Here is a 26,314-nt window from a genome sequence, read left to right as displayed (position 1 = left end):
GCGATTCATCAACAAAGTAACAAACTCATCCAAAAGACTGGAACATGTCAAACTAGTCAAGCAGGTTGTTCCTCTGCATACATGCAGAAAACACGAAGCCTCAATGGGATGGATTCTACAGCGTACAAGCAAAAATCTTCTGAAGCAACACAACCAAAACAATTCCGCCTGCTTAATTGATGATCGTTCGCGTCTGAACATGCCCAGACTCTTAGTCTGATGGCCACCATGTCAGTGAGACAGCGATTCCATCTGTCCAAACTGGTTCAAAGGAAGTCCCACCTAGATAGAGCATCACATTTCCTCCTCTCCTTCCTGCGATTTTACCGGGCGGATTCTCCGCATCCATTTCCTCCGGTTTGCGGTGAGCACGGAGCTTGACGAGGTTGCGCCGCGAGACGTCGGCGGTGCTGGGTCCGGAAGCTCGGCCGGGAGCGCGGCGGCGGTGCTGGACAAGGCGTTGAGGACCAGGAACGCGAGGATGGGCGACAGGTCGAGCGTTCCCCCCAGCGGCGGGATGATTCCCCGGAAAATGTTCAGATACGGATCACATATCGTGCTGCACAAAGTCAGATGTGTCAATGCACTTTTTTTTTTGCACTATTTTGATTGCAGTTACAAAATAAGAAAGTACCTTCGATATGAATTCAGAATTATCATTTTTATTGGATTGATGATTTGTCTAAGCTTAAAATTAGACTACGAAAATATGCACTATATGTCTATATTATGAACGGAGGGAGAATGTTTTTGAGTTTCTTTTCTGAATTAGACCAGGCTAATTGTTGGCTCCATAAACACTGTCACTAAAGTGCTACGTTGCGCCGTGTGCGTAGCTACTGTATACATACATACGAGTACTATGTACCTGAGGGGCGCGACGATGGCGGGCGGCGTGTTGGGGAACCAGGTGAGCACGAGCCTGACGACGAGGACGGTGTTGTACAGGCTGAGGAAGTTGTTGATGCCGCTGGACACCACCACACCGGCCACGGAGTCACCCAGCACCGCCGCGAAGCAGTGCTCGCCGGACAGCGGGCACTCGCCCGTCGTCCGCCGCCGGCGCATCGTCGCCATCGCCCGCCTCCTGCTCTGCTCATTCCACCAACAACCGCGCGTCGTGAGCAACCCTCGCACATACACGTCTGTTCGTGTGATCGAGCTCAAGGAGGCCGCGGGCGTCGACCTACCTGGGAGAAGGCGGCGAGGTGGGAGTGGAAGGCGAAGAGCGGCTTCAGGAGCGGGTGCGCGGCCGCGGCGGCAGCGAGCTCTTCGAGGCGGGCGGCGAGGGGCGCGAGGTCCGGGGCGGGGAGCGCGCGCGGCCGGTGGACGCCCGGGAAGGGGAGGTGGCGCATGGCGAGGAGGAGAGGCGGAGTCGAGGGGTGGTGACGCGGCGGGTCGGCGTTCCGGGAGGCCATTGGGGACTGTGTGCGAGCGAGCACGCCGGAGAGAGGTGGTGGGTGGGAAACGAAGGGGTTAGAGATAACGTTCGGGACGGAGGTGATCGGATGGGAGGTTTTGGAGTTTGCCCCTGGTACGTTCTAGTATTTCTGAACTAGTACTACTTTTGTGTTGGAAATGCTCATTTTGTTACTCCAAGTCATTTTTTTAATTTGATTAAATTAAATAAAAACTTAGTAACATTTTCAAAACAAAATAAGTATATTGTAGAACATATATTGTAGATGTTGTTGCGTCTATTTACTTAGTTAAGTTTAGAGAAGTTTGACTTAAAGACAAGCTCAAATGACTTCCTAATTGTCTATTTCTGCTGTAAAATTTTGATTAAATTTGAAATTATTTTACCATCGGTTATATGTAAAGGATAAAACGACGCTTGTCAAAGGAGCCACTTAGAACATTATATTAGCGATGACATTAATAGAAGAACTACTTAATAGGAGGCGGAGATCTGTCGAAGTGAAATGAGATCCTCTGCCGTAACACCATTAGAGACACTATACACCTAGGATTTGTGATGTATGCATCATATCAATTGATATGGCAAGAGCACCAAGTGAAATTTGCCTCAAAATCCAATAGTGAGTGTTGTAGCTACGAAAGATTGTACTAGCATTTATTGCGGTAGTGAGAGGACCTAAATCCCACTCAATCACTATCCACACCCTCTAATATTGGAGTTTTAGCCAACGAGCATTACTAGGTGATACCCACGTTTTGTTCCAAATTGTATGAGTAAACTAGGTGAAACCCACGCATTGCTGTGGTAATTTATTATGATAGAAATAAAAAATAACGTGTAAGATAGCTGGATAACAACAGATTAAGTAAATTAATGTGGTTTAAGATAATTTAAATTTAAATAGTATGTAGTATGGTGATTCAAACGTAAAAAGTAAGGTGGTATGACTTTATAGAAGAAGAAAAGAAGGGAGATAGTTTGGACCGTAGATTAATAATCTAAATGCTAAAAACAATTGATGTGATATAAATTAATTAGAGGAAAAAAGAAGAAAGATAATTTGGACCATAGTTTAATCATTTAAGCACTAACTAAATGAGGATGAACTATATAAGTATATAGGATATCATAAAACATAATAAAGATATACATTGAAACATTATGTGAATTATGTTGGATGATAATTTAACATGTTTGTATTTGAAAAGCTCTTAAATTATAAAAACTATAAATATATAGCATGTTTGCATGATGTTTAAATGTGATGATTGTTAGTGAATGATGATGTGACATATTGTTAATTAGTGGATGATGATGTGACATCTTGTTTAGTGGATGATGATGTAGCATCTTTGCATGTTAAGCTTAAGAAGTTAGTGGGGGATAACTTTATAGTAAGATAGGATATATGTTGCATATTATAGAAATAATGAATGTTGGAGTATTTATGAAAACAATGTGAGGAATATGATTTGATATACTTGTATATTGAGCTTTACAATATCATATTTTAGATGATTAGTTATGCTTGCATGAGTAATTGTTAGTGGATGATAATGCGTCGTACTTGTATGTTAAGTTTTACTCCCACAGTTAAAAAAAAGTCCAATTGAGATGTATCTGGATATACATGTTGTCCATATACATATTTAGGATTTTTTTGACGGAGAAGTAGTTTGTAATAATTATTAGTGGATACCAATTACTCCCTTTATTTTTTAAATAGATGACGCCGTTGACTTTTAAAAATATGTTTAATCATTCATCTTATTTAAAACAATTACACAAAATGTGTAAGATATAAATCATGTTGGAAGTATTTTGAGTGATAAAACAACTCACAACAAAATAAGTTAAAATTAAATAATTTTTTAATAAGTCAAATAGTCAAACGTGTGATAAAAAGTCAATGGTGTTATTTATTAAAGAAAAGAGGTATCTGACGAGCCACAAGCCCACGAGTCCACGCCCACGAGTCCACGACCATTTAGTTGTGTCTCAAATAAAAAAAAGGTAGATATGATATACGCTCGTAAATAGATCAAAACGATGTACGATTTTTTTAAAAAATAAGCTACATGTTCTTTAAAGAGGTGTTATTACAACGCAAACATCTCATACGAAAATCCAGTTGAATGATCAAGGTGACAACTGACAATGCTTATGGTCAGTTAGACACTGACAAGGCTATATTGTGAGTTACTGAGTTATCGATGAAATACGAGCATACGGAGTATGTGATTCGTGACACCTACTGTATTTTGGAGACATGATATATTGTCTACCCCGAGAATGCAGCTTCCGTTGCTTATCGCGATCGAGCAACATGACACGCACCGACGCACGATGCTCCTACGCACGGACACACCGGTACTTGGGTAAGCCGCAAACTTACTTTTACATCAAAATAAACGGGAGTTTCACCGGCACAGTGCGAGCGATACGGTGCAAAGCCACATGGGAGTTTGAAACTTTGTGGATCTGCATCGTGCGTCACGCCCACCACGTTTTCAACCACGAAAACCTCCAAACGTCTCGACAGATTGCTATCCAAATCCATCCGACTCGCAAAGATTACTCCCGTTTTCCTCCTCATCCCTCGCACACGTCGCCATCTCCCCCGTTTTCCTCCTCCACCACCACCACATTTTCCCCTCTCCTCCCCTGCACTGCATTTCCCACCACCACCAGTCCACCACCCACCACTCCTCGTCTCGGCGCGTTCCATGGCCGCCTCCTCCCTCCTCCGCACCTAAGCTTAATCCTTCTCCGCTAGCTGCTTCCCCACCGCGCTCGCGGGCGACCGCCTCCATGGCCGCCACCGCTAGCCGTTCCCCCCTCCATGTCACCGCTCCGGTTCGCGGCGTTAACCCCCTGTTGCTCCGGCGTCTCCGGTTGGGTCGAGGTGGCGGTTGTGGTAAGGCCTCGACTGCGCAGCGATTCTGCCTCGTCGTCCTCCCCCGCGGCCCAGCGGTGGCCACCCCCCGCTCCACGGCCGATCCCTCCGCCTCGGCCTCGAGCGCGGTCGACGCGGCCGCGGCGGCGGGAGAAGGAGAGGGGGCCAGTGATGCTGCCACCGTGCTGCTCGACGTGAGCGGCATGATGTGCGGTGGCTGCGCGGCGCGGGTGCGGACCATCCTGGCCGCGGACGAGCGGGTGGAGACCGCGGCGGTCAACCTCCTCGCGGAGTCGGCGGCCGTGCGGCTGAGGTCGCCGGAGCCGGCCGCCGGGAAGGAGCTGGCGGCGAGGCTGACGGAGTGCGGGTTCCCCTCGGTGGCGCGGCGAGGGGGCGCGGCCTCGGGGGCTAGCGACAGCGCTCGGAAGTGGAGGGAGATGGCGGCCAGGAAGGCGGAGCTCCTCACGCGGAGCCGTGGGCGCGTCGCCTTCGCGTGGACGCTCGTTGCGCTCTGCTGCGGCTCGCACGCAACCCATTTCCTACACTCGCTCGGCATCCACGTCGGCCATGGTGAGTTCAAACCACGAGAGCGTGATCACAGGTTGTGTGGCGTTTGTGCAATAGATGAATGGACATGAATGAAGTTTAGTGAAAGTCTAAATTGGTCACTGATGCACATGCTATATCGAACTGTTTTTCCACTAGGATCACTATCTGATCGGTTTATGCATGGTGCAGGAACGTTTTTGGATCTGTTGCATAATTCGTATGTGAAATGTGGCATTGCAATAGCGGCATTGTTTGGGCCTGGAAGAGGTATAGTATAGTAATGTAATGTTTTTTTTTTTTTGTATAGGCTTCTACACAGTTTTTTGGGTATCAAACCAGATAGGGACTAGCAATAACTTGACCAAATTAACTTAGTTCCTAAGAACAATATAATTCTCTAAACAATGAAAAATAGACAACTCAATAGCAGCAAGCAGGTCACTAGGTTGTCTGACACGAGATGCTGAAAACTCATACCATTACATGTAGTCATCCTTGATATGATCATTGAATTCTCTGAGATGGCAGTCATGGCTAGATAAAATTTGGTAGCCTTACTTGATGGGGGAGATTGCACATTCCTTCTCTGGTAAACACTCCTTTGTTTTTTTATATATTTCTAATGTATGTACACAACAAGGATTTCCTTATTGTTTGCCCTGAAAAATACTTCATCACTTCGATTCACGGGCTTTTGTTTGGGTTGGTGGGTGCCTGGGTGGGTAGTAAAGGAGACATATTCTTAAAGCCTCCTAAGAAACAACAGAATGGCAGATGATATGAAGAACTAGATGTGTTGTACATTACTCTGGAACATTTTCAGCATGACCGTGCAATGTGTATCTTCAGGCTTTTTATCCTTTTCTCAAAATGTGTTCAATGTAACACCAGATATACTTTTTGATGGTCTTCGAGCATTCAAGCAAGGATCCCCCAACATGAACTCTCTTGTAGGGTTTGGATCTGCAGCGGCATTTGCTATCAGTTCAGTAAGTGCATTTGCAGTGCCCAAATCGTCTGTCAGTCATACAAGAATACTGATGCAGCTTTTCTTTTATGCAGGTGTCCTTGCTGAACCCTGAACTGGAATGGAATTCAACCTTTTTTGATGAACCGGTGAGTGATCTTCCATGCACGCACGTTTCATCTTCTTGTTGACACTCCTGTCGTTTGTTAATGTTGTCTGCCTTTTGTCTATGTTGTGGTGTATTGTTAATATGGCATCCCGTTGTGTTGTTGAATTGTTCAAATATAAACCTAATTACTTCCTACCGCATTACTTGAACTGATTTGGTGATTGATGAATTAACAGTTGAATATGTTTTGCATAATAATGTTGAAGAAACTTTTCTTGTAGCATGCAGGTCATGCTTCTCGGATTTGTGCTTCTTGGACGATCTCTTGAAGAAAGTGCCAGGCTTAAGGCTTCTAGCGATATGAATGAGCTCGTTGTAAGTATACACCTTATTCCTTTACAGAGACACTTATTTTTTCATTTGTAGAATAAAAGTAAGTAAATATGTATTCCCTCAAACACTATTGGAGAAACTTTGCAGTGGTAGTTGATGGTAGTGAAGTAATTTATCTGCAGTTCTGCATGTTCTTCATTATAAGACTGAATTTGTTGGCAAGTGGCAACTACTTATGCCTTATTCTGTTGCAGTCACTCTTATCACCTCAGTCAAGATTGGTCGTTACTTCCTCAAGTGACGATCCATCCTCAGATGGTGTTTTGAATTCAGATGCAATCACTGTTGAGGTTCCTGTTGATGATGTTCGTGTTGGAGACTTCATATTGGTCCTTCCAGGAGAAACAATCCCTGTAGATGTAAGGAGCCACACTGGTTTTATGTTATAGTACTTTCTTTGAATATGCATAAATCCTAAGTTTGACTGACCCCTTTTTTGTTACTATTAATTTCATATAGTGAAGTAATCTTACAAATGAATTGCGTGTGCTCAGATCATTTGAAGATATCTCCTTTTCCCTCTTCTTTATTAGTTATTTTTAGACAATTTATCAGCAATGCCTATCTGTCTTCAATGAATGCACCATAGATTGCTTACTCTCTCTCTCTCTCTCTCAAACTTGGATATCCTCTGTTATTTGTAAAATTTGTATGTCCACTCATGGTTTTGATCATGTATTTTTATAGTACTATACCCTTTAAGGTTCATATCATGATTTATTTGTAGAGGTGAAAATGCTAGAAGGCTGCTCTAGTTCACTGATGGTTGGACACACTTGTCTTTCTTCTGTTGCATTTTCTTACTACATCAGTTTGTTCTTGCACGTAATTATTTGACATATCTTCTGTTAGGGAAATGTCCTTGGAGGATCAAGTTTTGTTGACGAATCAATGCTTACTGGGGAATCGTTGCCAGTCCCCAAGGAAAAAGGGTTTCCTGTATTTGCTGGAACTGTAAACTGGGTATGTGCATACTTTTCTGCCAGGAATTCTTACTCCACATTCTATAATTCCATTAGCTTGTGTCAGCTCTTAAGCTTTACTTTCATTTCAAAAACTGTATTCTTAGTTAAAATGCTGATCTCTTTGTCATATGTATATTTTTCATCCATGGTCATGTTGCCAATGCAAAAGCTATTGTGAGTTGACCAAAAAAATAATAGGCTATTCACTCTCTTTTCCATGCTTTGATTGATTGACGAAGCTATTTTTAACTAAACATGCTTCAGTTAGATAAGAGGCACAAGGCCCTGCTTTTAGTACAAAGCAAAAGAACTAAACATGTTTCAGTGAAATTATTAGATTGTCCATTTTACGCTTGTTTAATTTTAACTCCCTGCCCCTCTCTCTCATAAAGTACACAGGCTCATGTGAGAATTCTTTGTTCGACTTATTAACAATTAATTATTTGACTTGTTGAAGGATGGTCCTTTAAAGATCAAAGCGACAACTACTGGACCATCATCAACAATTGCTAAGATTGTCCGAATGGTAGGTATACTCTTTTCTCTTGATAACAAAGAAACTAAAAGAAGTTTTTTTTTCTCGACCAAAAGAAGTTTTTATAATACTTGTATTGTTCTTGAACAGGTTGAGGATGCACAAGCACATGAAGCTCCCGTTCAAAGGCTTGCAGATTCAATTGCAGGGCCATTTGTTTATACTGTTATGACATTGTCTGCAGCAACATTTTCTTTCTGGTATGCTCCCATTCTCCTTTTTGTTGTTGTTTTTCCCTTCCAAAAAGAATACACATGAAATTTACTGGGGCTACATTAACGTTGCTTTGGCAACCTTCTCTATTCCAAGGTATTACATTGGCACCCACATCTTTCCAGAGGTCCTTCTAAATGATATTTCTGGTCCAGACGGGGATTCATTACTATTGAGCTTGAAGCTCGCTGTGGATGTACTTGTAAGTAGTCCTGGTACTGTTTTCTGAAAGCTCAGTGTTTCACTCTAATGATCTGAAAACTATTGTTAAAAAAATGTTATCTAATAGACTAATTTTACAAAGTCAGGTCACAGTGCACAAACTAACTAATCATCATTGAAATCCTACATGATTGATGTACATGCCAAACATCTTGAATTCTCAATACGATACCTGTTCGATGGACGGTGGTGGATGAAAAGTTGTGGGCTACGAAGGGCACTATTTGCATATGCCTGCATTTATGATTTTTGGGCTGATCTCATAATGTTCACCCTGCAGGTTGTTTCCTGTCCTTGTGCACTCGGATTAGCTACCCCTACAGCTATTTTGATAGGAACTTCACTGGGTAACTTTCTATGTCATAATGTTTGGGTTCGTTTGTTCCTGATATTTGGCTGATACAATGGGGTCGGAGATGCTCATACATCATAAATACGATAAAGAGGCCCTTGCATTACTAAAGTCAATTCAGCATATTGACTGTGCTACTTTGTTGCGATCCTTCTCTGATCTTTGCTTTTTATGAGCTGCTAACCCTCATGGAACTACCTTTTATCTTAAACTAGGTGCTAAACGGGGACTACTTATTAGAGGGGGTGATGTTTTGGAGCGTTTAGCTGGAATAGATGCCATTGTACTTGATAAGGTACACACTACATACATCATTTAATTTTTCATGCTAAACTAGTCTCCTCAAAATTAAGTATTGTGTTACAGTTGGTATTTGTATTGTGATTCTTAGACAGGGACGCTAACAAAGGGAAGACCAGTAGTTACTTCTATAGCTTCTTTAGCATATGAGGAGGCGGAGATTCTTCGTCTCGCCGCTGCAGTGGAGAAAACAGCATTGCATCCTATCGCAAATGCTATAATGGAGGAGGCCGAACTTCTCAAACTAGATATCCCAGCCACAAGTGGTCAACTTACAGAGCCTGGTTTTGGCTGTTTGGCAGAAGTAGATGGGTGCTTGGTTGCAGTAGGCACTTTGGACTGGGTCCACAATCGATTTGAGACCAAGGCATCGTCAACTGAACTGACAGATCTCAGAAATCATCTAGAGTTTGTGTCTTCCAGTGAGGCATCATCTAATCACTCAAAATCAATTGCTTATGTTGGCCGTGAGGGAGAAGGAATAATAGGTGCTATCGCTGTATCAGATGTTCTGCGTGATGATGCCAAAGCAACCGTGGACAGGTATTTACTGCAGATACCATCTGTCTGTATATTTATCGAGTGTCTCCTGCTTTATCATAATTCAGTCAAACATATCTTCCTAACGGGACATATTCAGAATTCATAGTTTTCTCTTATACTTTTGGACATTTGCTATGAATGCTGCATCTACTCTCTATATGACATGCAACCCTTTTGAGTGATATCCACAAAAAAAAAAGATGTTGCATCCTAAAATCTCGCATATTGCAAATGTTTTTTTTTCCTATTTTTACGCAAATGTTCGTCTATTACTAATTATGTTGTCTGTATAATTTAAATACTGTATTTTCCCTTTCTGATTAATTAACAGGCTCCAGCAGGAAGAAATCTTGACATTTCTACTATCAGGAGACAGGAAAGAAGCAGTTGAAAGCATTGGGAGAACTGTAGGGATCAGAAGTGAAAACATAAAGTCATCCTTAACTCCACATGAAAAGGCAGGCATTATAACTGCATTGCAAGGAGAGGGACGTCGGGTTGCAATGGTAATGCTCTGTGATGTGCTTTTATCTATTATTGACAGCACGTACAGTTGTTGCTAGTCTATGGCATACTGAAATTGCCTGCACTAAAATTATTCCGCGTCCTGACTTTCGGAGAGTGTTTAAATGTTGAGCATAGTAAACAAAAATTAAAGTTTGACTAACTCAAAGTTTTAGATTGGATGAAACTACTCTGTATTATTGTCTTAGTGGAATTTGCTGTTGCATAGGTTGGGGATGGAATAAATGATGCACCATCTTTAGCAGCTGCTGATGTGGGAGTAGCTATGCGAACAAACTCAAAAGAGAGTGCTGCCTCTGACGCGGCTTCAGTTGTTCTATTAGGAAACAGACTTTCTCAGGTAGGATTCTGTTCTCTATGATATTGTAACTGCATAGTTCAAGTGGCATTCGTGCTAATAAACAAGAACCACCCTACGGCTCAGGTAATGGATGCTTTATCACTTTCGAAAGCAACTATGGCCAAAGTTCACCAAAATTTAGCCTGGGCTGTCGCATATAACATAGTAGCTATCCCTATTGCCGCCGGGGTGTTGCTGCCTCAATTTGATTTCGCCATGACACCATCTCTATCAGGTACAATATACCGCTATTGTATGCATCTCCACCATTTCAGTATCCGTATGGTTTGTTTGCATCCCACCATTATCTTAAAATTATGAGCTTTAATATTGTCTTTGTTGATGGTATCATGTAGGGGGATTGATGGCCCTGAGCTCGATTTTTGTTGTCAGCAATTCTTTACTTCTACAACTACATGGATCATTTCAGAGTACGGAAAAACAACGGGAAGATCTGAACTCCAGGCTGAATTAAATTTGCTCGCAGACCGCATCAAATTTGGTCCAGTTTGCATATCGCCGCATCCGTAGGATGGAATTGGCGAACTGCTTTGAGATCGCACACATGTACAGGATCATAGAGTGACCATCGACTCCGGCGCAAGCGTCTAAACGTATAGATTTTAAGCAAGTTAGCCTTTTGTCAACTGTTCATATAGCATACAGCCTAAATCACCCGAAAGTGTTGTATTGCCACGGCCCCAAAACATTATCATGGGGGACTAAAAGTTATTAGAGCTTGATTTTTTTTTCATTGAAAAGTTATTAGAGCAACGATGGTACAGTTTACATAGCTGCTATCCGACACGAGTGTACTAGATGTATCTGATAAAGACTACTAACAGTCAGTTCATATTTAAGCGAAATCCAGTCATATGCCTAAATAATGTTCCAATCAGCACAAAATTTGGAACAAAAAGAGCTTCAATTAAACTCCGTTGGGTAGCATTAGGTATCAGTTTTCAATCTCTACAATTGAAATACCAAGTTAAAGATTTCAAAAGTACCAAGAGTTTTCAGATTTCACCAAGCAAAAGAGCTTTCAGTTTTCACCAAATAGCACAATCGAAAATAAAGAGCAAGGATTTAGCACTGTAAGTACTCGCATTCCACAACAGCCGAAGGGCAACAATAAGACTCAGAACATCCAAGTTTTTAACCGAATAGAAATAAACGAGTTTTAAACGACTGACATAGTGCACATTGCGAGCAGATATTAACGGTCCATGCAACGAGTGCCATGGCCGTGGGCAAAACTTAACGAAAGCTAAGATATCTCAAATGCAGCCAGCATAACCACCACTTCAACGATGCTCATTTCTTCTTGGCGGCAGCCTTGGTCACCTTGGCACCGGTTGGGTCCTTCTTCTCCACGTTCTTGATGACGCCAACAGCCACCGTTTGCCTCATGTCACGCACCGCAAAACGACCAAGAGGAGGGTACTCAGAGAAGGTCTCCACAACCATGGGCTTGGTGGGAATCATCTTAACCATACCAGCATCACCGTTCTTGAGGAACTTGGGCTCCTTCTCCAGCTCCTTGCCGGATCGTCTGTCGATCTTGGTCACCAGCTCAGCAAACTTGACAGCAATGTGGGAGGTGTGGCAGTCCAGCACTGGGGCATAGCCGTTGCCGATCTGCCCAGGGTGGTTCATGATGATCACCTGGGAGGTGAAGCTGGCAGCCTCCTTGGCAGGGTCATCCTTGGAGTTGGAGGCCACATACCCACGCTTCAGATCCTTCACGGCAACGTTCTTCACGTTGAACCCGACGTTGTCACCAGGAAGAGCCTCCTGGAGAGCCTCGTGGTGCATCTCAACCGACTTGACCTCAGTGGTCAGGCCACTGGGACCAAAGGTCACCACCATACCAGGCTTGAGGACTCCAGTCTCAACACGACCAACAGGCACGGTGCCAATACCACCGATCTTGTACACGTCCTGAAGGGGAAGACGCAGGGGCTTGTCTGATGGCCTCTTGGGCTCGTTGATCTGGTCAAGAGCCTCAAGCAAGGTGGGGCCCTTGTACCAGTCAAGGTTGGTGGACCTCTCAATCATGTTGTCACCCTCAAACCCAGAGATGGGAACGAAGGGAATCTTGTCAGGGTTGTAGCCGACCTTCTTCAGGTAGGATGAGACTTCCTTCACGATTTCATCGTAACGGGCCTTGGAGTACTTGGGAGTGGTGGCATCCATCTGTAACAGAACAAAGGAAAACAAATCAATAACTTTCCTCAGCAGGGGGTCGGTTAGCAACCGAACAAAGATAACCATACAAGATATGATCATATGAAACAATACTTAAAACAGCATATAAGATATACAAGAGCAGGGACCAGATGTAGGAGTATCAAAAGGTACTTAACAGCATATAAGATACACAGTGACCAGATAAGATGTAATGAAACAGGACAGGGGCTGCAACTTCCAGCAGGATAAAAATGACAAAATGAAGTACAACACCACAACCAGATAATTTAAAATATAACCTAAACCAATCAAATAGATGTTTAGTATAAAGTAACAAACAACTAGACGTTCAAATGAAAGCTACTTCATTGATGTAATCAAGAGTATTCAGGACAAGCATCATGAATATGTACAGAAGTGCTGTGCAGATCAATCATAAAAGACAGATATGCTTGCAAGAATCAAACATTGAAGTATTAGATGCATAGTGAATAAAACAGATTATGCTACTTCATTGTATCTAGAATAGCATCACGAATGTGAACAAACAAGTGCTAGACATATACCTTGTTGCAGCAGCAGATCATCTGCTTCACTCCAAGAGTGAAAGCAAGAAGAGCGTGCTCACGGGTCTGGCCATCCTTGGAGATACCAGCCTCAAAACCACCAGTGGTGGAGTCAATGATGAGCACGGCACAGTCAGCCTGGGAGGTACCCGTGATCATGTTCTTGATGAAGTCACGGTGACCAGGGGCATCGATGACCGTGCAGTAGTACTTGGTGGTCTCGAACTTCCACAGGGCGATATCGATGGTGATACCTCTCTCACGCTCGGCCTTGAGCTTGTCGAGCACCCACGCGTACTTGAAGGACCTCTTGTTCATCTCAGCGGCTTCCTTCTCGAACCTCTCGATCACACGCTTGTCGATACCTCCAAGCTTGTAGATCAGATGGCCCGTGGTGGTCGACTTGCCGGAGTCGACGTGGCCAATGACCACAATGTTGATGTGCGTCTTCTCCTTACCCATGGTTGAATAAGGAGGTAGCTAACAACTGCAGCACAGAACGAAACAAATATTAGAAACAAAGATAAGTGTATAATTTACAACTCTAAATAAATATAGCAGGAAAGCTCACAGATCAAACTTGGGCAGCTATAAAAGTGCTAACGCAGCTAATCGGCGGATGATTTACACAGAGGCGCAGTAATCGACCCAACCAAACCGGGTACAGACGATAACATCTACTCGGCTGTAGTAGAATAAAAAAAATTACAGAAACACGGAAAGAGATCTATGCGAACGGATTGTAGATAAAAATCCTTCTAGTGATTCCACCGATAATTTTCAACTTATGTAAATGATTCTGCCCCAAATCAAGTTTATCGTCCGATTCTGCCGATAATTTTCAACCTATGCAGATGATTCACTGACAAATCAAGTTTATCGTCGCGTCAACGAACAGCAGACGAAGATCATTGCAGTGAGATGAATACACACAAAAAAGTTACAAAAAATGGGCGAACACAACATGCCCCAGCTCGAAATCACCGAAACCTCACGTTACTAAACCAGATCTGCAGCTACGAACGAACATGAACAAGCGCAAATATGAAGAAGAGAGAAGATCTGAAGCTGACCTCGAAGGAGAAGACGAGAGGAGGAGGCTGAGGCGGCGGCGGCGGCGGCTGGGATGAGACGGGAGAGGGGAGGGGTTAGGGCGAGAGGATTGCTTCTTATATAGGCAGCCACGGGTGCTAGGGTTCCTTCCTAGCCGTCCGATCTTTGTCTGATGGTTGCTGTTACGTGGCAGTATTGACCGTTCGATTTTAATCCTGTGGTCAGCCTGTTCAAACGTTTGCGTTAACTACGCTTTCGACCCTATTTTGAATTAGATGCCTCTTCGAGTTGTAGCTCACTTGCTCCTCTTTTTAAAAAACGAAAAGCTGGTCTGCTGGACCTATTTTATGAAGGTAACGTGACCGTGCTAACTTATTTAACCTTATTTTCTCAAACTTTTCAACAGAAACACAAATATGGACCTGATCGATAGGCAGGCAGCTATGACACTGTTGATGTCATCTACGACACAACCACAGACCCTATATCTCCAACAAATACATCTCAGCCCATGTTGCCTCTATCCACCGTGTAAGCAGCCGGATGGTTGTTTTGCAGAAAATTTTATATACTTTTCGTGTTTATTGCGTTATTTCTAGGCTAAAAATGGGATTTTCTCTTCGCATTATAGACAAGGTTTTTTTCGAAAAATAAACACAACTATGAAAGGTTTTGAATATATACGAGGATTTTTTTCAAATAGCCCAACAATCTAAGTACCTTTTTTTTTGCAAACTAGCCCAACAATTCGAGGAGAAAATAAGTATAAAAAAAACCCGAAAATATCGGTACGGAGAGGACTATTATCAACTTTTTTTGCGGGAAAGGACTGTATCAACTTTAGTTTATGTTGTATGCCTATCTGTACAATCTAAGTACTGATTTTTTTTCCTTTTTGGTTAATTGTCAGGATCCACCAAGAAGAAATTGCTACACTTATACTATCAGGATTCATCAGACAGTTGAAAGCGTAGGGAGAAATCTAAGGGTTATATTGTTACGTGCGCGCGCTCTCTCTCTCGTATGATTCAAGTGCATCCCACGATGTAGAGCAAGGAGTTATTATTCCATTAATCATAAAAATGTCATTGTATGGCATGGTTGTGTTTTTTCCCTCACTTTCCCAACTTCTACTCGTTTTCCACACGTATGTTTATCAAACTGCTAAACGTTTTATTTTAAAAAAAATTCTATAGGAAAGTTATTTTAAAAAATTATATTAATATTTAATTAATCACGCACTAATGGGTAACATTTTTTCGTGTGGAGAGGTGGAGTTAAAATAAGATACTGTTTTTTCACCACCCTAGCACCAGCAACTAAATCACATCTGCGATCTCAAGTTAGAGGTGCTTTCGTTGCCATCCCGACGACTCGAAGAGGCACGAGAAGCTCGAGAACTTGGGCAGCCTTTGTTGGTGGTATTATCGTGTGCTCGATTTTTATTGTCAGCAATTTTACTTGTACAGCTACACGGATCGTTTCACAAGACAGCTGTACTACATGGATCGTTTCACGAGACGAAAAAACTACATAGGATAGGAATTAGCGAACTGCTCTAAGTATGGACATGATCATATTAGGGACCAACAACTATGGCTCAACCGTCCACCCGTATATAGGTTTAAGCAGGTTAGCCCCTTTTTTTTTCTGTTAACAATATTTGTTGTATTGTACAGTTCATATATACTTACAGACGCATACAGCTGAAATCACCCGGAAAGTGGATTCTCACGGCCCCCATACTTCATCAAGATGGGTGCTAAGGTTAAATAGATTGATTACTTTCTCATGAAAAGTTATTATTGTAATAGCAGCAATGGAACTAATTTCAGAGCTAATGAAAGGGCTTAACAGAAGTGGAAACGGTGTGCTATCTGATACTACTTCAGACGTGTGTCCTCAATATCTGACAGAAGTTTTTTTTTTTAAGAACAATATCTGACAAAAGTTCAATCTACGTTTTTTTTAAGAACAAAGTTTATTGGAAACTTAGAAGCACAGTACATGAATCAGTTGTACATCGTCAGCTATAAAAGCTGATTAAAGAGCTGCCGTAGTAGCACAGCTACTTTGAAGCGAGACATGTCATACATTTTGACAAACTAGTTGGACAGATTGACGAACATTTGCTTCTCTTGCCCTTTTTCTAAAAATCTGCCATCTTGTTTAGATTTCTTTATATCCAGAGTTCCAGACTATGCTAATTGATTCTCCTTGAGTAAAATCTTGCAATTTCAGAAGCAGAGGATGAAGACTCCAGTGATGTGGCTGGGAAGCAAAATTCCTTTGACGAAGGAGCTTCACTAGAGGCAAATTATCAGAAAGCATAACCATACCTGCAATGTTAAGCATTCTGCATACGCCAATGGAAAAGTATATACTTGCAAGTTCTGCTTGGAGAGCATTAGTATAAAGTATTGAACTAGCTTGGACACAAATCGCTTTACGAGTCTGTGGATCATGCAAAAACATTCCAAATCCTAATTGATCTTTCCAAGAAGCATCAACGAAACATCTATTCCCAGGAGGGTTATTCCATTATCAGCATTTAGAGTGGACTGAATTAATTGATCTTTAGAGTTAAAATCAAGGACTTGAGTTCAATCTACGTTGTTCCATCTGATACTTCATACCCTGTATATGACAAAAGTTCAATCTACATCTTACGAAAGGACATATAGCCTCCCATAGTAGGATCAAATTTTCAGATTAGATTGTTTGAGAGGCTAAGTTCTTAATTTAAAAGGTTTTCAGATTAGATTGTTTGAGATGCTAATTTTCTCAATTTAAAAAGGCCGTAAACATCCTGTTGGAAACAAAATCACAACAATTGAAGCCCTACAAGTTCCGACCAGTTCATCATTCAAGCAAACCCCCGAGGCCCCGACCCTTTTCTAACAAATATGGGACCGAACAAACTTCAACATAAACAATTTAGGTGGCAGTTGCAGAAAAAGCAATCATCATAATTGAAATCCATTAGGCTTTCAGTTTCCAATAGCAGAAAACTTGTCTGAGATTCAATGACAGAGACAGTTTCCAGTTATCAATGGCAGCAAAAGCAGGGAATAGCACAAACGAAAATAACGACACAGGAAGTAGCAATGTAAATACTCGCATTCCAAAACAGCCGATGGACAATAATCGGACTCAGAGCATCAGTTTTAACCGAACAGAAATAAACGAGAGTATTAAACGACTGACATAGTGCACATTGCGAGCAGATATTAACGGTCCATGAAACGAGAGCCATGGCAGTGGGCAAAACTTAACCAATACTAGAACTAGATATCTCAACTGCAGACATGCAAACCACCATTTGAACGAGGCTCACTTCTTCTTGGCGGCAGCCTTGGTCACCTTGGCACCGGTTGGGTCCTTCTTCTCCACGTTCTTGATGACGCCAACAGCCACCGTTTGCCTCATGTCACGCACCGCAAAACGACCAAGAGGAGGGTACTCAGAGAAGGTCTCCACAACCATGGGCTTGGTAGGAATCATCTTGACCATACCAGCATCACCGTTCTTCAAGAACTTGGGCTCCTTCTCGAGCTCCTTGCCAGATCGTCTGTCGATCTTGGTCACCAGCTCAGCAAACTTGACAGCAATGTGGGAGGTGTGGCAGTCCAGCACTGGCGCATAGCCGTTACCGATCTGCCCAGGGTGGTTCATGATGATGACCTGGGAGGTGAAGCTGGCAGCCTCCTTGGCAGGGTCATCCTTGGAGTTGGAGGCCACGTACCCACGCTTCAGATCCTTCACGGCAACGTTCTTCACGTTGAACCCGACGTTGTCACCAGGAAGAGCCTCCTGGAGAGCCTCGTGGTGCATCTCAACCGACTTGACCTCAGTGGTCAGGCCACTGGGACCAAAGGTCACCACCATACCAGGCTTGAGGACTCCAGTCTCAACACGACCAACAGGCACGGTGCCAATACCACCGATCTTGTACACGTCCTGAAGGGGAAGACGCAGGGGCTTGTCTGATGGCCTCTTGGGCTCGTTGATCTGGTCAAGAGCCTCAAGCAAGGTGGGGCCCTTGTACCAGTCAAGGTTGGTGGACCTCTCAATCATGTTGTCACCCTCAAACCCAGAGATGGGAACGAAGGGAATCTTGTCAGGATTGTAGCCGACCTTCTTCAGGTAGGATGAGACTTCCTTCACGATTTCATCATAACGGGCCTTGGAGTACTTGGGAGTGGTGGCATCCATCTGTAACAGAAATAAGTAAACGAATTAGGGGCAGGGACTAGCAAACAAACACAGATAACTAACCATACATGATATGAAACAAAAATAATTAATACTAGCATCTAAGATACACAAAAAAGTAGTGACCAGATATAAGATGTAATGAAACAGGGGCAAGCTGCAACTTCAATAGAAGTCTAGCATAAAGTAAAAAAACAACTAAGATATCTGAATGAACAGGTAAATCACTAATGCTAGTAGTAGCAGGACAGCAACCATCAGCAATTCCACTCTTGGATTCATAGTGAAGACAGACAGTAATAACAAAAGCAAACAACAATAATTACAGTCTTGGAAGATGCGCAGAAGCGTAATGAAGATAAAAAAAAAAAGCAAATATAGGGATAAATCCATACAAACATAATGCTACTTCATTGTTGTAATCAACAGTATTCAGGACTAGCATCATGAATATGTACAGAAGTGCTGTGCAGATCAATAATAAAATAAGACAAACAGTAGAGAGATGCAAGCATCAACAATTGAAGTATTAGATGCATAGTGAATAAAACAGATTATGCTACTTGTGCAAGGCTAATCAATCATAACAAAAGACCGAACACTAGAGATATACCTTGTTGCAGCAGCAGATCATCTGCTTCACTCCAAGAGTGAAAGCAAGAAGAGCGTGCTCACGGGTCTGGCCATCCTTGGAGATACCAGCCTCAAAACCACCAGTGGTGGAGTCAATGATAAGCACGGCACAGTCAGCCTGGGAGGTACCCGTGATCATGTTCTTGATGAAGTCACGGTGACCAGGGGCATCGATGACCGTGCAGTAGTACTTGGTGGTCTCGAACTTCCACAGGGCGATATCGATGGTGATACCTCTCTCACGCTCGGCCTTGAGCTTGTCGAGCACCCACGCGTACTTGAAGGACCTCTTGTTCATCTCAGCGGCTTCCTTCTCGAACCTCTCGATCACACGCTTGTCGATACCTCCAAGCTTGTAGATCAGATGGCCCGTGGTGGTCGACTTGCCGGAGTCGACGTGGCCAATGACCACGATGTTGATGTGCGTCTTCTCCTTACCCATGGTTGAATAAGGAGGTAGCTAACTGCGGCATAGAATGAAACAAAGATTAGAAACAAATAAATATTACAGGTAAGCTCACAGATCAGCTTACTTAATCTAACAAAGTGCTAGCATAGCTAATGGGCATCAAAATCAGCAAAGGAATTACACAGACGGACAGTAATACACCCAATTGAAACAGGTAGAGACGATAACAGCATCTACTCAGCAGCAGTAGTAGAATAAAAAACAGAACAGAAACTAAGCTCTAGATCTATGCAAACGGATTATAGACACAAATCTTCCAACAATTCAACCGATATTTTTCAACTTGTCTAGATTATGCAACAAATCAAGTTCATCATCCAATTCTACCGATTCACCAACAAATCAAGTTTATCTTCGCGTCAGCGAACAGCAAACGAATATCATAGTAGTGAGACGAATACACACAAAAAAGTTAGGCATCTATCAAAGTAGGTACCTAATTCAAACTTCGACAACTATCAAAGTGCTAAATCAGTTAATCGGCAGGAGAATAACACAGACGCGCAGTAATCGACCGGACCGAACAGGCTACAGACTATAACAGCATCTAATCAGCAGTAGTAGAATAAAAAAATACAGAAACATAGGAAGAGATCTAAGCGAACGGATTGTAGATACAAATCCTTCTACTGATTCTACCGACAATTTTCAACTTATGTAGATTATTCCACATCAAATCAAGTTTATCGTTCGATTCTACCGATAATTTTCAACCTATGCAGATGATTCGCGGACAAATCAAGTTTATTGTCGCTTCAACGAACAGCAAACTAAGATCATAGCAGTGAGACGAATACACACAAAAAAATACTAAAAAATGAACGAAAACAACATGCCAAAGAACCAAATCACCCAAACCTCGCGGTAGCAAACCAGATCTGCAGCTACGAACGATCATGAACAGGCGCAAACATGGAGAAGAGAGAAGATCGGAAGCTGACCTCGAAGGAGAAGACGGGAGAAGGCGAGAGGAGGCGGCGGCGGCGGCGGCGGCTAGGGTGAGACGGGAGAGACGAGGGTTTGGGCCGTGTTGCCTCTTATATAGGCAGACACGGGTGCTAGGGTTCCTTCCTGGCCGTCCGATCTTTGTCTGATGGTTGCTCTTGCGTGGCAGTATCGACCGTTCGATTTTAATCCTGCGGTAACAGCATGTTCAAACGCTTGCGTTACGTTTACGTCGCTGGAGGTTTCGCAGAGCGCAAGTAGGTACCCTAATGGCCTAATTCAAACATTTTTTTCCCAATTATCCAAATTGAGAATTTTGAAATTTAGCTTGCAATAAAATACTTAAAATGCTTTCAGAAAGTAATATATTACAATCTTTTTGCATAAAATGGGTTAATTGGATCCATGCCACTGCAAATATACTGTATTAGAAAAATACCACTATTATTCACGAAATCGGACATATATCACTACAATTTTCTAAAAATAGAACCGTGCACATGAAGATGCACATGGAGCAGCAACCGCTGCCGCTTCCTCCTTCCGCCTGCCGGCGCTACCGTTCCTTCGCCCGCCGTAGTCGCCGCTTCTACTTCAGCCTTGCGGCGCAGCCACCGCCGACCCCTCCGAGTGCGCCTCCTTCGTGCGCCAGCCAACCACACTGCCTCTTCTCCTTCCTCCGCGCAGTGCAGCCGCTACCATCCCCTCCGAGCACCACCGCAACCGTCGTTGTCCCTACCCTCGCAATGGAATGGCACGAAGCGCTTGGTGGCGCCGGGTCCACCTCACCGCCCTTGCCGCGGAGATCGAGGAGGTCCGGGTTAGCCGGATTGAAGATGGTGAGGGCGGCGTCGACGGCGAGCAGGTGGAGGGCATCGGCAGAGCAAGGATCCGACGAGGACGACTACGGTGGTAGTGTCGTCCCTGACGCCGGCTTCCTGGGAGCGGGAGAGGTCGGCGAGCATGTCCTTGGTGGCGCAGGTGTTAGGTGCCGCCCTAAGGAGGGAGACGAGCGCGACGAGCAACGACCGCCTGGCGCGCCAACGATGCCGAATCTCGGCGATGGCGATGGCGGTGGCCGCCCCGTCGTGCACCGCAGCAGCTGACGTCGCACACAACCATGGAGTGGTTGCCATCGCCGTGTTCTAGATCCAGTCAACCACCACGCTGGCCGCGTACTACCACTACTTCCGTGGCCGACGCGATGCCGTCATGGCGGCGGCCGCATCAGGGGACGCGTTTGCCGAGGTGAGCCTCTCGAAGCTCCCGCCGCTACGCTTCCGCTACATCCCGTCCTTCCTCGCCATCACCTCCGATGATGACCCCTTCGCCTTTGTGCTCTCCAAGTTTGCGTAACTCATTGACACACTCGAATGTGGCGCCGGCGGCGGTGGCGAGCTCCCGACATACGTCCTCGCCAACACGTTTGACGCGCGCAGCCATCTCGGCAAGTGGCGAAGGTGCCCAGCAGTCAGCAGATGCGACTTCTTTCGTGGAGGGAGGGGGGGCCGGGTCAATGAGGGCAGAAAAATTGACGAGAGTTGCATGGTTATAATTTTAGAAATTTATAATGACATGTAACCGATATAACGAATAGTAGTGACAATTTTTTTTAATTTGTCAAAGTTGCATTGGAATGGATCCAATTAACCCTAAAATAAAAACAAGCTTCAACTAGCTAGTGCATACTCAAAGAATATGGGGTAAATTAAAATACTTCAAAATGAAGATTAAGGCCAGGTAAAACAAGTATGATCAATCTCTATGAAAATTCCTTGCGTGAACACAATTTGAAACAAAACTCAGTACACTAAAATTGATAGCTTCCACCCGCAATAGTTATTAGAAGTCAGCATTGTCTATCACTCTATCCAACTCCGTGCATATAGGCACTTACTTGCATATGGTCTTACGAGGAAGGCATTGTTGAATTTATCATTGCAAATCTTACATAGAGGCCCCTGACAGATGGGCAAATTACACTTTAACCCTGAAATATGCAAGAAAGGACCTAGAAAGAAACAGAAAAGGCAATCGGGTTATTCTCTTTGCCATGTCCACAACAACGATGACCAGATCGACGCACTGAACGACGACAGGAGCTGATAATCCTTGGCTAGCTGCATGTAATGATGCCTAGATGGTGGTGACTTTGTCAATCTCAAGGATTTGCTGGCTCAGTATTCGAAGATGCTCATAGGGGTAAGGTTTGCGTGCGTGCGTTATGAGTGTTTGCGTCGTACTGTGTAATTCTAAAAAAAATAATGATGCCTAGATGCAAACCCAAAAGAGGCCTCTCTATGGAGGTTGAAGCATCCAAGGCAAATGGAGAAACACATCATCCACACTTCTAAAGCTGATGCCGGAGACTAGGAAGAAGAACAACGCAGTTGCGGAAAGCTCGCCCAAGAAGAAGCAAGTGGTCGGCGCTACCTTCTTTTGAGCAAACCCACCGCACTCTTAGCTTCGGGCGTTGATGGTGAACCTGTAAAACGATTGACAGGGAACCTTCACCGGAGAAGAAGCCGACGAGGACATCCATAACAAAAGCAACCAGAATGAAGGAGTCGGACGCCGATGACCCCCTCGAGCTATACAAAACGGGGTTAACCCAACTATCAAAGAAGACAAAACCTAAGCCTACTAGCGAAGAAAGGAGCTAGACCATCTCCCTCCCTCGCCGGCGACCGAAAAGCCATCGGGAATAGAAGGAAAGGGGCTGGGCGGAAGGGGAAGTTTTTTTTCTTTTCGCCTGAGAAGACGCTCTTGAGCTTTCTAGAGAGAGCGAGAGCCCTAATCGTGCGAGTGAGTGACTGTTGAATTTATTCTCAGCAATACATTATAGCAAGTTACACCGTATCCCAATATTTGCAAACTCAAAAATAACGGTTAGGTCAACCCTAACGACAATTTGGATTTCCATATTAAAACTCGGTAGATAAAGTACTATCGATTGCACTCCAAACATTAACCTTAACCTTAGTTTCCGTATTTTCGAATGTGTCAAATTGGTAACTCAAAAGCAAAAACTACTTATTCAACTCTTGGAAGTTGACCCGCCTCTTATTTATCCTTATTACATGTTGGAACCAAAAGTACTTTAATCCTGAAACTGACTCACCTCTTAAACCACATACTCCCTCCGTCTCATAAAAAACCAATCCACTAGTATCAGGGATGATATATACTGTATAACAAATCTAGTTATGTACTAAGCTGTGTCACATTTGTCTCTGTCTATCCTCTGCTCCCGTCGTCAAACGTCGCAGTCAAGGCGTCAATCACTGTACAAACAGTAAGCGTCCATAGGATCCCACGGAGCACTTGCACGTATTGGTTTGCTAGCTCGTGGGCCGAACACCGTCGTCACCGTTTGCTGAAGTTCGCCACCACCAAGCTGTTCCAGTGCCGCGGTCCCGCGGCCATCTTGGAGTTATAAAATAAGGGACATAGACCTGGGTAGTAAGGCCCTGTTTAGTTTTCACACAAAAATTTTAGGTTAATTCGATCCATGCCATTGTAAATTTACCTATTCAGAAAAATATCAATACAATTCATTTATTTGTAGTCGTGCCACTCCAATTTTATAAAATTAAAACCGTGACATCGCTGTCACGTTTTCCATCTATCCCCTTCCTTAGGGGTGGGCAAAATAAGACCGAACTGAAGAACCGAACCGAGAAGACCGAGATCGAGACTAAAAAGACCGAGACCGAGAAATTCGGTTAGTAGTTCTGTCTCAGCCATTGAAAGACCGAAATTTATTCAGGTAATTCGGTCATTACCCTCGGTTAACCGAATTAACCGAGAAAACCGAATTGCGGCCCAATAGACGTAGGAGGCCCAATAAACCCAACAAACTAAACCCTAGAGGCAACCAATACCACACAGCCACTCCCTCCCACTCCCTCACGCGGCGCCGCCTCCCATCCCCATCGGCCATCGTGTCACGCTTGCCACCTCCGCCCTCCACTGCGCAGGCGCCGCCTCTCCACCGCGCCGGCGCCGCCTCGCCGCCTCCGCCTCGGCCGTCCACCGCGCCGGCGCAGCCTCCCACCTCCGCCGTCCACCGCGCCGGCACCGCCTCCCGCCTCCGCCGTCCACCGCGCCGGCGCCGGCCCGCCTCGCCGCCTCCGCCCTCCAGTCCTCCATTGCGCCGCGCGGGCCACCTCCAGCCTCCACCACGCCAGCGCTGCGCGGGCCGCCTCCTCTAGCCAGCCTCCATCCCGTCGGCCGCATCCATCTCCGGAAAAAAATCGGTCTGACCGAGACCGAGACCGAATTTGCCAGTCCTAAGAATTTTTGGATGAAATTCGGTCCCGAGTTTTCAAAGACCGAAATGGCCGAAAGACCGAAGATTGAGACCGAATTTTTCAGTCTAATCAAACGCCCACCCCTACCCTTCCTTTTCCGTTTCTTCCTTCTTTCTCCCGTCTTCTTCTCCTGAGATACTCCCCCGCCTCCTGCCGCGGCTGTTTGCACGCATTAGCGCCGCCTCGTCACCGCCGACCGCGCCTTCCTCTGTCGCTTTTGCGCCCACCACCACCGCCGCCGTGATGCGCACCTCTTCGGCATCACTTACAGCCATGGGCACATTAATCACAACTAGCCTCTGCTCGTTCAGATCGAACTCCACAGCACCAAGAACACCAGGGATGCCACAATCCTTCTCCTCCACGACCTTGTCAGCGTCCATTGGCGTGGCCAGCGGCTGCAACATAGGTAGAGGCAAAGGCGGTTGCAGCTCCTCGAAGGGTGTGAAGGACGACGAGCTACTCGTGGAGGACATGGAGATGGCCGGCGAGGACGAGCTCTTCTTCCTCAACGGCGTCCGCGTGTTGGGCAGGGCGTCGTCCTCGGCACGGCAGCGGCCCCCGTGGACCTGCACCTCCCCCCTGCAGCAGCATGGCAGCACCACAATGCAGGCGCTCCCCTATCACACTCGCACGCCACTGACTAACTCACGTTCTTCTTTGTCGTGCCGCCATCGCCGCTCCGCCTTATGGGACGCCGACGAGATGATGACAAGCAGGTGCGGAGTGCGTGGTGGTCTGCTGGCGGGCGCCTTCGCGAGGGAATCCACGAGGAAGGAGAAAAGAGAGACATGCTCATGCTGCAGCGACAGCTCCCCTGATGACGACCTCCCCTCGCTCTACCTCTCCTTCCCTGCGCACCCCTACCGCAGCCGTGGCGCGATGGGACTTGCCACCGCGCGGCCGTGGGGTCTTCGTCCTCAGCATCTCCCTGTTGCGAAGAGAGATCTCGGTCTCCACCGAGCTCGCCAGAGCCCTCTCCCCAACGTCATCGCCGCCGTGCCGCGTCGCCTCGGCTTCGCCTCCGCCCCTTTGAGGTGTGTGGGTTTCGTGTCGTGCTGACAGAGGATGGCGGCCTTGGCTTTGTCTTCATGTCGGATTTGGGCACACAATTTTGGAGAAGGAAGAATGGTTGGGATGATGAGCACAAGAACAGCTGAGGTCGTTGAGAACAAGAAGGAAGAAAGACGGAAAACAAAGAAGAAGGAAAAGGTTACGGTAGTGGCACGGTTTTAATTTTATAAAATTCCAGTGTCACGGTTACAAATATATGAATTATAGTGATATTTTTTTAAATAGATAAATTTGTAATGGTATGGATCCAATTAACCCAAATTTTTACCCCATGTCAAATCGAACGTTTGAACACCCGCATGAAGTATTACATATAGGCTAAAAAATAACTAATTGCATAGATTGCGACTAAATTGCGAGACGAATCTTTTCGGCATAATTGCTCCATGATTTGATAATGTGTTGCTACAGTAAATATTTGCTAATGGCGGATTAAATAGACTTAATAAATTCGTCTCGCTGTTTACTGACGGATTATGTAATTAGTTTTTCTTATTAGTGCCCGAATACCCCATGCGACACCC

The 26,314-nt window shown here is 44.7% G+C and overlaps 3 protein-coding genes across 3 annotated transcripts; 1 reads left to right on the top strand and 2 right to left on the bottom strand.

The window, feature by feature from the left end:
- Positions 1 to 38: 38 nt before the first annotated feature.
- On the bottom strand, positions 39 to 1,478 carry LOC127766615 (ylmG homolog protein 2, chloroplastic). Its single transcript, XM_052291710.1, has 3 exons — positions 1,191 to 1,478; positions 869 to 1,092; positions 39 to 559 (listed from the first exon to the last, which is right to left on the bottom strand). The coding sequence occupies exons 1-3, from the start codon at positions 1,416 to 1,418 to the stop codon at positions 295 to 297; spliced, it is 717 nt and encodes a 238-aa protein (XP_052147670.1). The 5' UTR covers positions 1,419 to 1,478; the 3' UTR covers positions 39 to 294.
- Positions 1,479 to 4,026: 2,548 nt separating this feature from the next.
- LOC127766219 (copper-transporting ATPase PAA2, chloroplastic) lies at positions 4,027 to 11,198 on the top strand. The gene is made up of 17 exons (XM_052291302.1): positions 4,027 to 4,889; positions 5,058 to 5,135; positions 5,760 to 5,857; positions 5,931 to 5,984; positions 6,233 to 6,319; positions 6,532 to 6,696; positions 7,190 to 7,300; positions 7,760 to 7,828; positions 7,928 to 8,037; positions 8,147 to 8,252; positions 8,553 to 8,619; positions 8,840 to 8,919; positions 9,016 to 9,467; positions 9,799 to 9,973; positions 10,201 to 10,332; positions 10,417 to 10,567; positions 10,689 to 11,198. Exons 1-17 carry the CDS (start codon positions 4,235 to 4,237, stop codon positions 10,805 to 10,807), a joined length of 2,709 nt encoding a protein of 902 aa, XP_052147262.1. The 5' UTR covers positions 4,027 to 4,234; the 3' UTR covers positions 10,808 to 11,198.
- A 219-nt stretch (positions 11,199 to 11,417) lies between these two features.
- On the bottom strand, positions 11,418 to 20,487 carry LOC127768914 (eukaryotic peptide chain release factor GTP-binding subunit-like). Its single transcript, XM_052294584.1, has 5 exons — positions 20,400 to 20,487; positions 18,970 to 19,453; positions 17,478 to 18,356; positions 13,089 to 13,568; positions 11,418 to 12,528 (listed from the first exon to the last, which is right to left on the bottom strand). Exons 2-5 carry the CDS (start codon positions 19,429 to 19,431, stop codon positions 11,647 to 11,649), a joined length of 2,703 nt encoding a protein of 900 aa, XP_052150544.1. The 5' UTR covers positions 19,432 to 19,453; positions 20,400 to 20,487; the 3' UTR covers positions 11,418 to 11,646.
- Between the last annotated feature and the right edge of the window lie 5,827 nt (positions 20,488 to 26,314).

Source organism: Oryza glaberrima, chromosome 3 (genome assembly GCF_000147395.1).
Source record: "Oryza glaberrima chromosome 3, OglaRS2, whole genome shotgun sequence".
Lineage (NCBI taxonomy): Eukaryota > Viridiplantae > Streptophyta > Magnoliopsida > Poales > Poaceae > Oryza > Oryza glaberrima.
This window is presented reverse-complemented; position numbering and strand designations above follow the sequence as displayed.